The sequence below is a fragment of the Nipponia nippon genome, unplaced genomic scaffold (genome assembly GCF_047370975.1).
Source record: "Nipponia nippon isolate SJK-2023a ecotype South Korea unplaced genomic scaffold, ASM4737097v1 scaffold_3, whole genome shotgun sequence".
In the NCBI taxonomy this organism is placed as follows: Eukaryota; Metazoa; Chordata; class Aves; order Pelecaniformes; family Threskiornithidae; genus Nipponia; species Nipponia nippon.
The window spans coordinates 3,005,109-3,017,830 of record NW_028262347.1 but is presented as its reverse complement, the minus strand read 5'-3'; the positions used below and the strand labels follow the sequence as shown (position 1 = coordinate 3,017,830).

Below are 12,722 nucleotides of genomic sequence, written 5' to 3'. Positions count from 1 at the left end.
CCTGATGCTTTGACCATGGACCAATTTCATTTTAATGCAGCTGATGTCAGGGTGACAAGTTTTGTAAGAAAAGGTAATTTATTTTATTAAACTGACTGATCTATGCCAACTGTATTATGCTTGCTTTATACAAGCCAGTCTTAGATGTAAACTCTGGCCTTCACTCTGCTCCCATTTACACTGATGCAAGTCAAATGTAATTTCATTATAACTAATATAAACACATTACAGACGAGGCAATTACACCTGTAAGATATTGGTGTGAGCTGAACCCTTTTCTCTGACATTTCTACTAATGTTTGAAATGAAATAACGAGGTAAAATGTGGTATTTTTAAAAATGTTAAACCTGTGGATGACAGACCCATGTGTACAACAGCACTGAGCATTGCTAAATCTGTTCATTTTAGGGATTCACGAGTAACACTTAGAGAACACCAGTGAATAAACTGTGAGAAGGGATTGCAGGTAAAACTATCCCATTTTACTAGATACACCTCATAGTACTAAAACGCTATGTGAAAGAAATGTGAGAAGGAAAAGTACATTTCTGTCCCCTGATTTCCAATCCATCAGTTTTCAGGTTGAGATCCTTTCTTGCAAGCTGTGTAAGGAGAAAATGCTGTTCTCATAACCCTTCATCCTCGCTGTATCATATATTATTAATGAAGAAAGACCCCAGTGTTCATGTGCTGCATCAGCCCGCACTACGTTGATTTTTTTTCTTTTGTTTAGAGAAAACATAAATTCAAACCTGTAGCTCTGCTTGGGTTGGGAGTGAAGGGAAAGGGCTTGTAAATGAAACAAGGCAGTGGTTTAGCAATTAGAGCCCAGGATTGAAAGTCAGCAAGGTTACAGTTCTGGGGGAGATTTGCTGTTGTTTGTCCTGATGAAGTTCCTCCTAAATGAGGTGATTATTGTAGCTGTCAGGAATGAAAAGGTAGGACACATTGATTTCATCCCCACTGCAATCTCCAGGACGTGCCGGTACAGAGCAGTCAATATGAATTGCCAATTAGCAAAAAAACAATATTGGCAAGTCGGCAGTTTGAGAAAAAACTCCCTCCAGCCAGTGCATAAAACTCCTGCCATTCAAATCACCATCCTCGAGCAAAGGCATTAGCAAACCTGCCCAGAAAATCAACGAAGATGAGCTTTTTTGGCGTAGCTGAATAGCAAATTGTAGAGCTGAGAGCCTGTCTGCACAGGGGAAATGGAGCAGAACAGCTATACAGGAACACACTTCACGTGCACGCCCTATCTGGAGATAAAAATCACTTTACTTTGGAGTAATTATTCTGTTCTGAAAACACATTGGTTATTCAGGAATACAGTGTCTTTTATTTCAGAATTAAAGTGCCCGTGCTCTTATTTTGCCATTCTGCTAATGATAATAGATACAGCCGGTGATAATAGAGATTCTTCCATAATAGCTACTGTGGAAATCTTCCCCATATAAATAAGCCCTAGGAATACCATGCTTCCAATTACCTTATATTCCAAATACAGTTCATATAAATGGGTACTGTTGACTTACGTACAGATTTCAGCAATTTTCATGCAATTAAAATTGTTAATGTGTAGCTTTGGGCTGAAGAAACAACTCCAGAATAGCAGCCAGGAGCAGTGTCTTTGACGTGATGGAGTGAAACTGGTTTAAAAAACACCCAGCAGCTCTTAATACCTGACTGTTACTGCATTTGCTAAGGAATTCCTGCCTCTGCAATAACAAACCTGGGCCTTGCGTGGTGCTTTTAACACAAGCTCTCAAAGGACTTGACCGGAGAGGTATCGTTATCCCTCGTCTGCAAATGGGGAAAGCGAGGCTGTGGTTGTAAGATGACTCGTTCTATATTGCCCAGCAAGCCGGTGAAAAACAGCTTTTTGCTTTCTAAGCCTGATGCAGTGACATACACCTTTTCCTTTCTAAAGAAGATGATCCTATGGCAAGAGGTGGAGCGCATCAATGGTAAGGCGAGACGGACTACAATCAAGCAAGTTGGCCTTCAGTAAGCGTTGTGTGTCAAAGATGTGCCCCTTCCCGGCCGGTTTGTGAACTGACTCCGGTTTGTCACCCCCAGCTGTGCAAAAACCACAATTCAAATGTCAAACTCCAACTAGGTCAGGCTTACTTTCAGAGCCCACTTCGAAGATCACCTGGGCTGTTTCAGCTCAACTCACCTCACCACCTTCCTGGGAAAATCAAGGGGAAAGCTATTTTTAAAACCACAGTAACTTGAAGACATTAAATGATGTGATGCTTCAGCAGCCCCTTGCAGCCAGAACCCGCCCAAGGCTGTGGCACGCAGTTAGTGTTTAGCATTAGCTAGTTTGTAGGACACGTTACTTTAAGTAGCTATCGCATTTTGTTCATTTTAAACCCTATAAATGTTTAAATCATTCGCCATTCAGTCCGGCAAAGGCCCGGGAGCCCGTCAGGCGCCTTCTGAGGTGCCTTTGGTCCCTCACGCTCCCACTGCATTTTCTGCAGCCTCCAGAGAGAATGATGATGTTTGGGCACAGCCCTTTTTTGCAGATGTATCGTGTCTGGTCGGTAATTTCTTGATCCGTTAATCAACTTTAACCGCCTTTCGAAGGGGGGGATTGCATCGTCGAAGGCGCGATTCTGTCAACGCCAGGCTGAGAGTGAAGCAGGCCGGGGCCGCCGCCATTAAAACTACAACTCCCAGACGGCCCCGCGGCGCCGCCGCACGCTGCACAGCCACTTGATGTCGCGCGCCCCATCACCTTCGCCTTCTATTGGGTCACAGACCCGCAGATGCCCGCCTCCTCTCCTCTGACTGGCTGCGCCGCGCCAGCAAGGGTGGCTGCCCTGTGTTTGGAGGGGGTGCAAGATGGCGGCGGGCGAGGCGGCGGGCCGCTACCGGAGCACCATGAGCAAGAGCAAGGACCCCTCGGGGCTGCTCATCTCTGTGATCAGGTATGGGCGGCGCGGCCCCGCTCCGCAGCCTCCCGTCCCGCCCGCAGGGCCGCTCCTGGCCGCTGCCTGGGCCCCTGGGGGTGACCCAGGGGCGTGTGCGGGCCCAGCCGTGCTGTGGGGGCCTCCCCGGGCCGGGCCTCCAGAGCTTCGGGTCCTTCCAGGGCCCTGACAGCGGTGGGGAGGCCTCAGTGCTGCGGCAGGACTTCTCCTGAGGGGTGTCCCACCATCCTCCCGCCCTGCCCGGCTCACCCCTTCCTGTTCCCCTGACTTTGCTGGATCCTGGGGTCAGAGGAGTAACTCCTGCAGTTACCACTAGCTTTATGCCATACAGGGAGGGTCAAGGCACCATCTTCTTATTCCTGTACCGTCCATAGGTGACCCCCATTCACAAACGCAGAGCAACACTGAGTAAGATACTGCTGGTTGGAAAAGCCGTGGGACTAGGAAGTCCTGTGTGCAGACTCCGTCCTGTTTTAGGATGCGGTAGTGGGAAAAGTGCTGCTACTTCTGAGTCTAACTGCCTTGCAGGGGATGAAAAGAAAGCAGTTGTGTCTAGTCATGTTTAGACTATTGATTTTTGTCTGCCCTTATTCCTGCACTCTCATCTTCTCTGCTAGAGGATGATTCTGTGATATATTTGGAGACAAGCAAGGACCTGAATTCATTTCACCGTTTTCCCTCTGTGCCTTCTTCAACTGCTTGTAAATCTCTTCTGTGCTGTTTATAACCAGTGGGTTGGCAGCTGATGTCCCACACTGAAGCTTTTAAATATTGGCCGTATGCACACCCTTCAAAGTGCATGTGGGCAGCAAGCAGTCATACTAGTATGATATTGTGAGTTGTAATGAACTTTCAAACTTTGGTTCCTACTTCAATATCTTTGCCAGAAACTATAGTCATTCTATTACTTTGGAGAAGTTACTGTAGCAATAGTCCTGTATCTAGGACATGTTATGATTTTAAAATCCTCTATGAATGATAATGTTCAGGACAAAATTCGTTTCTTTTTCATTATTCTGAAAACCGGTCTTTCAGATCTTGCAAAACTTGAGGCAGATGGTGGCTCCAAAAAAAGCAGCTGGATCACAGAACTGCTTAGCCTTTCCAGGGTTGCGGCTTCAGCTTCTGAATTGTGTGGTAATAGGTAACAAAGAATCACACTGAACAATGAATGAAAGGTGATGCTTAAGACAGACCGTGGTGCCTGACTTATCAATTTCAAGTATCTCAGTCAGTTTGCAGATGACACCAAGCTGGGTGGAAGTGTCGATCTGCTGGAGGGTAGGAAGGCTCTGCAGAGGGACCTGGCCAGGCTGGATCGTTGGACCGGGGCCACCTGTGTGAGGTTCAACAAGGCTCAGTGCCGAGTCCTGCACTTGGGTCACAACAACCCCAGGCACCGGTACAGGCTGGGGGAGGAGTGGCTGGGAGCTGCCTGGTGGGAAAGGACCTGGGGGTGTTGGTTGACAGCCACCTGAACATGAGCCAGCAGTGTGCTCAGGTGGCCAAGAGGGCCAGTGGCATCCTGGCTTGTATCAGGAATAGTGTGGCCAGCAGGAGCAGGGAGGTGATGGTGCCCCTGTACTGGGCACTGGTGAGGCTGCCCCTTGAGTACGGTGCTCAGCGCTGGGCCCCTCACCCCAAGGCGGCCATGGAGGGGCTGGAGCGTGGCCAGAGCAGGGCAGCGAGGCTGGGGCAGGGGCTGGAGCCCAAGGCTGGGGAGGAGCGGCTGGGGGAGCTGGGGGTGCTCAGCCTGGAGAAGAGGAGGCTGAGGGGAGCCCTCATCGCTCTCTGCAACTGCCTGAAAGGAGGCTGGAGCCGGGGGGGTCGGTCTCTTCTCCCCAGGAACAAGCGATGGGACGAGAGGGAACGGCCTCAAGCTGCGCCAGGGGAAGTTTGGGTTTGATATTAGGAAAAACTTCTTCACCGAAAGGGCTGTCAGGCCCTGGCACAGGCTGCTGAGGGAAGTGGTTGAGTCCCCAGCCCTGGGTGTATTTAAAAGAAGGGTTGCCGTGGTGCTTAAGGACATGGTTTAGTGGTGGGCTTGGTAGTGATAGGTTAACGGTTGGACTCGATGATCTTAAGGGTCTTTTCCAACCTTAACGATTCTATGATTCTGTGATATGTGGTTCATTAGTTTTATAAGAAAAACTGTTATAAACCCAGGCATGTTTAGGTTGGAGTTACATGTATATGTATGTATGCAGATGGCAAAAAGTATACATTCGTATGACCTCATATAAACATGAGGCATGGCAGCGGTAGTAGTGTACTTTGGTAACTTTTTATTTTGCATATAACCAATGTTGAAAGGGAAAGGGATGGGAAGTTAATACCCAAATAAGTGGCTATTAAAATGGGTGGTGTGCCTGAAAATGTCATAGCCAGACCTACACCCACATGGGTCCAATTGTTCATGGGTTCGCATGGACCGTTTGCATAATAAATACATGTGTAGTTGTGAAAACCTGAAAAAATCAGGCTTCTCGGCTGGATCCTGAGTTTTTACTGGGCACTTACACCTTATATTTGGGACAAGGATAAATAGTGTGGATTTAAAGTGTGTTGTGCTTAGTGCTTCTTTAGCAGCCTCAAGTTTGAATAAGTTGGAAAGGCAAACGTGGTAAGTTGTGTCTAAATAACCTTAATTTAGAGAAAATATAATAATTTGTAGACAGTGGAAGAATGAATAATATACATGCGTTGATTGTTGCAGCTTTTCCTGTAGTAATTTTCCCTTTTTTTTTTTTTTTTTTTTAATGTTTCCTATAATTTCCAAGAGTATTATAAGGGCCTCCTTTTGTATCTCTATTTTAATAAATCTGGAGTTTTAATTTCATTTATAATATAAAATGCGAGTGAGCTCATGTTACTGTGTTCTCCAAATAAGAAATCACGTTTGTCTAATAATCCTTGGCTTACAGGCACTGATACCTTGGCTAGTTTAGGTCCCGTGTTTAGACACAACATTGAGGTTATCGACTTTATGAAATTAAAATTATTCAATAGAACAACCTGATAACTAAACCTCCAGAATTTAATTAGAACTTGGTTTGGATGTAGAGATTCTTTGCGGAGCTTGAAGTGTCATGTTGAGCCAGACCATGAAAACCTGAAAGTAGAACTGATTGTAAAGGAAGAAAAAAGTGTTGTGTTGAAAATATTCAGATTTCTTAGGGTTAGCCAAGTACAAAAAGCAAATGGCGTGGAAAGGAATTTAAATCACTTCTGGATGTTGTTTTTGTATAGTAGCTCAGGTGAGGATGAACTTGCTAAGCAACAGGTGAAATTTTTTGCTGTTTTGTATGCTCGTAATATACCACTGCAAACAAATTTAGAGCTGGGTAGGTTAAATGTATCTTTCTTATAACTTTACTCAGGTTCAGAAAAATACTACAAATCTTAACAGTAGACTATTTTTTTTAAATGCCTCAAAGCCTTCTTTTCTTGATAGCTTTATTTTCAAAATGTTTATGTATAGAGTCTTCTGCCAGTCCTTGTGGTTTTACACTTGCATTTCTCTGTTTGTTTAGAAGACTATTTGTTTCTCTCTTGTTGCTGTGTGAAAGGCCCATGAAAGGAAACAGCGTATGAAAAGTAGCAAACCTTTGACTATATTCTTCTGCTGTAAACAAACAAAGCCAGAGGAGCTTCTTCAAGTATTATTATGTTTTACTTGGTTATAGCAAAGGCGGTTCTGTCCTTCAAAAAGAAACATTGTTTACGTCTGCAAAATCTATTTTGTGTGGTTGTCTATAAAATGCTTTGAAATGTGAAGCTGAAAGGCCTTTTATAAATATAAATGATTTTATTAATGAAGGGATAATTTTTGGTATTTACTCAAGCTCAGTAGCTCTCTTGCAAAAGGCTGAATAATTTACTTTCCTCTGATACTAGATTTAGGGATTCTTGTACCTATTTCACTGGACTTCCCAGGAGAAAGTGCCTCACTTTCAGGGAGAGTATCTGGGGCCAGATCCTTGACAAAGGTTAACGTATTATAGCAGCACTGAAATCAAGTGAGAAATGGTGTTTTGTGGAAGCTAAGGCTCTAGTCTAAAATCAGGGTGCTGCTGCTTCAGGAAAGTTAATTGCATAAATGCCAGCGTGGCGGTGTAGCTGTCATCAGTGTTACTCATCGCAGTCTCAGTATAGTTTGGAAATTTTGGGCCATCCCTTGTCTCTGCGGTGTTACTTTTCGGCAGCTCTGAATGCAGAGAACTCAGATGAAGGGAGACCCAACAGGAAAGTCCGTCCCACTTTTGATCTCTTTTCTGTCCCTGTGAAGTGTCAGTTTTTCCTGTTGTGTTGGGGAACACATTTGTTCTTTGGGAGTTGTTTCCCGTAGGAGGATTCACGTACTGATCGAATTCACCCTGTTTTTCCGGTTGTTTCCAAGAATAGAGAACAAACGCAGCCTCAAGTATGGACTAATTTGGAAGAAGTTGTTTCCTGAGCAGAAGGAGTTGTGCTGCTCAGTAGTTAGAGTACAAAACTGAAAATAAAATCCTGATGTTTGAGCTGAACTAGGATCTGTTGGGTGAGGGTAACCCTGCTAAGGTCCTCCGGCTCAGAGGGGTGATTTCTGGCTCCCAAGCCATGTGGTGGAGATCATAGAATCGTAGCACCATTAAGGTTGGAAAAGACCTGTAAGATCATAGAGTCCAACCGTTAACCCAGCACTGCCAAGCCCACCACTAAACCATGTCCTTAAGCACCACATCTACCTGGCTTTTAAACACCTCCAGGGCTGGGGACTCAACCCCTGCCCTGGGCAGCCTGTGCCAGGGCCTGACAGCCCTTTTGGTGAAGAAGTTTTTCCTAAATGTCTGAGATGTCCGTTTCCCGTGCTGCCCCGTAGCCCCAGCTCGAGCTGACTGGCCCTGTCCACATTGCAAACCACCCTTGTGGCATCCTTGTGAAGTCTCATTGGTTCCAAAACCTGTACACGTCTATGAACAGCGGTTCAGATTGTTTACCATCGTAAAAACCTGTCTTGCAGCCCTCAGGTAGGATGTTTTATAGTGTCATGCTGCCTTTGTGTTTCCTGCGCAGCGTTACAGGAGCCACGAGGGCACCAGCCCTCCTGGGATATTAAAAAACTGTATTCAGTGGATGGAGCGGTACCAGGTGCCTTGTCTGTCCTGCCTGTAGGAACGCTGTCAGGAGCGAACGATGCGCAGCACTGCCCCAGGACAGGACTGATCCATTTGAAAAGAGCCAGGAGCTGAGTTACGAGGTAGCGTAGTCATACCCTCAGCAGTGCTGCTGCAGGGTTACGCTGAGTGCTTGGGCACGGTTTCCCTCTTGCTTTTTCTGAAGGAGAAATAAAGGTTTTGAAGGGTAGGTATGTTCATAACAACACATCTTTTGGAAGTAAAGAGTGTTTGGGAAACTTAATGAATGTTTGTAAAGTCTGCTGTTAAAATCCCCACCTTTGTTGTGGCTGACGGAGCCCTTCTTCTCCCTGTGCCTTCAGGGGATATGAGAGTATCTTCAATTTGCCCTTGTCCTCACATTGCTGAGAAGAAATGACCATTATTTGCTGCAAGAAGACATAGCTCCTGGGATTGTAACTTCTAGAGTAGGATACTGGATATCAGGGCTTTACAGCTTCTGTCCCTGTGCTTCTGCTGGATGGTCAAAAGCTCAGGGCTTGCACTTATGCCTCAGCACACCCGCTTCAAAAATGTGCCAGTTCCTTCATGTATGAGAAAGGTCCTTCAAGTTCCTTAAATAAAAGGTACTTTGGAAGGTCAAAATGTTGTCACTGGAGACCAGGAACTTTTGTTGTAGAAGTCTAATGCTGATCACGTGGGCTTTGGCAATGTCTTTAAAAAATAGTGCAGAGAATGGAGAAAATTCTGCTCATCTGCTGGAGGACAACTTGTGGAATATTTTTTTATCTTTCAGAGGACAAACACGTGTATGTATATTGATTTTTCTTAACCTTTTGTTTTGTTGGTAGCTGGTTGAAGCAACTTTTGTACTCTGAAACAAGCAACCTGGCATTTAGCAAATGCTATTTTTTTGAGATATCTTGTCAGATTTTTAATTGGTGAATGTGCCTGCCTTTTATTTATTGTTAGGCGTTTTTCTTTCAGTTAAAGGTTGCTATTTTTTAAAACTGGCCTTTAATAGCTGCTTTAATTGGGAGAAAACAAACTTTAGCAGTGACTCCATAAGACCTTATTGAAATCTTTGCGCTAAGCTTTCACACAGGCAAACGCATACGACAGATGTCCAGGAGAACTAAAAGTGAGGCAAGATACAGTGCACTTCCTACTTTCATGTCTGCAGAAGTTGAAATTACAGGCAAAACCCCTTGAACATATTTTATTTTTCACAAGCGGAATTCTTTTTAATGCTTTTTGGCCATTATTTTCATTCCATCTACAGTGAACTTTGTTAAATGGATTCTTACTAATGACCTGGCATTTGGTCTTCTCTTTCTGTCTGAAGCAATAGAACTGATAGCCCAGTTTGTGATGTAGGAGTAAGAAAAAGGGATGTATAGCTGTTACCCTCGCTGTTACATTTGAGAAATAGCTGCTACAAGAAATAAAGCGGAGTTATTCTGATCTGTATGTACTGTAATGGTCTCTTAAAACCACTTTTGTTGCTAATGGTGTTTTCCAAAGTTATAAAGGTAGCAGTTCTTCTACAAGACAAGTAGCTCGGAAATTCATCGAGAATAAATTGTATATGGCAGGGTATGGTTTTAAACTATAAATTTTCCTGAAATGATCTTGAGGCACTTGTATAAAATGTGTGCATATTTGGCAAGTGTTGGGTTGCAGCTTGATACAGATACTTGGTTACGTTTAATAGGAACAATAGGTGAAGGTGCATAGGTGAATATACAGCCATATGCGAAAGGACAATGTGTGTGACCATACCTTGTTAAAAGCTCAAGGTACTTTATTTTTCAGCTCTTATTTTAGCTTTAGAAAATGCACTGTGCAGAGCTGGAGTTGAGCCTACCCTTAGGAAACTAGGAAGTGGAAACAGTCGGTTTTGTTAATAAATGATTACAAGTTCTGTGGTTTCAACTCTTTCGAAGGCATCGCCTCCAACAGCTCTTCATTCCAGTGCAGTATTGAAACCTTCAGGTTAATAATGAATATTCCAAAGCTTCTTGCTGATTCCTGCCGGGCTGCTGTTCTGATGCGGTGTGATTTGAAGGAGGGGTTCGTAGCACAAGGTGGCCAATGGCTCCTTCAATACTCTTATTCTTTTAATCATCCAGGTGGCAGGTCTGAGTAGCGCTGTCCAGCCTCTGCTCTCGCAGATTTGAAAATAATGATCCTTAGGAGTTCGGTTTTCTCCTGGGAATGTGATAATTTGTGTAGCAGCTGTGTTGACTTTCTGAATCTAAAGTTAATTGCAAAAAAAGGTAGAGAGTTGGTACCTGTGGTCTCCTGTCCTGGACAGGCTCTGGCACAGTGGAGGAGAAGCTGAGTCGCTCTGCTTGCGCCTGGCAGTGGAACTGGCATCTCATGGGTCTGTCTCCTGTCTGCATCCCTTTGCCAAGGTGCAAAACAGTGTGAAGCTGGTGTCCTTAGGGTTTTGCCTGTGTGCAGGATTGTTTTTTCATCTGAATGTACTGCTGTTGGAGACATCCAAAGGAGCATGACTTCTCCTGTTGAAGCCATCATCTTAAATGACTGCAGTCCAGTCTTTGTTTCAGAATTCAGCTCATCACTAGCTTATACCTGCGTCGTTTGTATCGGTGTGGTGAAATTTGATTAAGGGTTGGTTAATTTAGCAAAATAAAGAATTCCCTGATGATATTCATTTAGATAGCTGTAGGCCATTCAGCCTTTTCACTGCAGCTATCATGCTTGCATCTGCAAGTCCTCACTGATAAAAAGATCATCAACTTCTGTTGAAAATGCTCTAACCAACTGTGTAAGTGGCATGAAAGATTAATGGAATGTAAGTAGAGGAGGAAAATGTTTTATAAAGCTCTGTTTACTGTGTATGTTTAACAGCATTTTGAAGAGACTTGGTTCTGCCGTTTTTTGTAGTGAGGGAGTGAGTTATTTCTTTGCACAATGGAGATCTGGTCGTCTGGAGGCTGAGTACCTTGTATTCCCCTTGATGAGGTTGGAGCATGTTGGCCTCAGGATTTCACCTTTTTTTCTTTTTTTTCCCCCCAAGGGTAAGATCCTTTGTGATTTTATAGTCAGTGATACCCCATTTCCCAAGCCTATTGACTTGTATGGTGCAATTTTTGACTACCTTCTTTCCAGCACCTCATTGTCTCCAGGAAGGGAGTAGTTTGTCACCTGAACATTTTGATTCATTTCCTCAAATCCAGAATTTCATAGGAACAATCAACCTGTGAAAATAATGAGAAAGCATTCAGCATGTTGCTACTGAGTTAAATTGTTAAATACCTCTTGGATTTATTTATTTTTTTCTTTTTTCTTCTGGCTGGCTTTGTTTCATACAGAACCAACTTTTTGCAGTGGTTTCAATGTGACTCTGGAGGTTTCAGAACATGTATTATCAGATCATATGCTTTGAGGTTAAATAGTGCTGGAAGCTGTAGATCACCCCATTTGGGACTTGTCTTTAAGACAACAGTTTTCAATTATAAAATTCAAATAAATCCATTTAGTTTAATGTACCTCTGGAAATTTGTAGAGCAGTGCAGACAGTGTGCTGAAGCACAGTTGTTCTTGTCCTAGGGTGCTTTACAAAACTTTTTCATTGCGTCCTGTTGAAATGCAGCTGCTTGTAAGGTCTCGCAGGCTGGCACCCAGATTGTGGCACAGCAGTCGGGAGGAAGAAAACCTGCTGAACTGCTCTAGACAGGCTCTTGTCCCATACAGGGTTTTTTTTACACCCATAAAATTAAGACCTAGGGGAAAAAAAAAACCAACAAACCCAACCAGACAAACCCTGGTTTTCAGAAAGGACCAGATTTTCTTGTTTCCTCACATAGGCATTGTATTCTGATTAACTCAGAGGCTTAAATATGAGTAAGGTGCCTGCAATAAACATTTTCAAAATGCATGTTTGATCTTAGGTCTTGCTTGACGCTTTCACTACAAGGCCTAGTTCTTGAAATTATCAGGGTCAGACCCATTGTGTAATGTTCTGTTTCCCTCTACAGCTTTTTGGGGAGGAAAAGGGACTAACAATTTAGTGCATTTTGTCAGACAGTATTTCTTCTTGCAGAGCACTTATATGCATCTTCCACGCATCTGTGTAGTCAACACTCGATCCTCCCAACAACTTGCACTTCAGAGCCACTGCTGCAATTCCTGTGATAATTTGCAACCTGACAGCGTCTGAGGAGCCGTCTGGTTACGCTTGCTTCTGCTGGACAGCTGAGATGCGGACAGATGCTCTCTTTCATCTCGGTTATTTTGTTCCCTTTCCCTCGCATCCTGACCTCTTATCTTTTATTCACCTGTTGTTGTTTCTTGTCTATTAGATTTCCTGCCACAAAGAGCTCGCGCTGCCGGTCTGCGTGTCTGAGCGGTGTCTCTCAATGGGGCGGCTGCGCGGTTGGCCTTCGGGTGTTAGCGCACTATAAATGTCTGGTAATGATCACAACGGTTTAAACCAGAATGAGAAAGCAGGTGCTGTAATTGGTCTGTGGCCACGGTCATCAGCAAGAGGTGCTGTATGAAAAGTAACTCGATTCTAATGGGTTTCTTTTTACTCTGCTTTTCTTTTTTTCCTTTTTAATACTGAAGTCTCCTTGGCACATTGCAGCTATTTCCTGCAGAGAGGAGACTGGTCTTTCTAGACATCCACAGTGCTCT

At 44.1% G+C, this 12,722-nt stretch overlaps 1 protein-coding gene across 1 annotated transcript in view; it reads left to right on the top strand.

The window, feature by feature from the left end:
• Nucleotides 1-2,814: 2,814 nt before the first annotated feature.
• The window catches only part of EXOC4 (exocyst complex component 4), a 410,988-nt gene continuing 401,080 nt past the window's right edge, over nucleotides 2,815-12,722 (top strand). Inside the window, exon 1 of the mRNA XM_009462605.2 lies at nucleotides 2,815-2,940. Within this exon, the coding sequence (XP_009460880.1) occupies nucleotides 2,855-2,940 (86 nt within the window). The 5' untranslated portion in view covers nucleotides 2,815-2,854. The remainder of the gene's footprint in view (nucleotides 2,941-12,722) is intronic.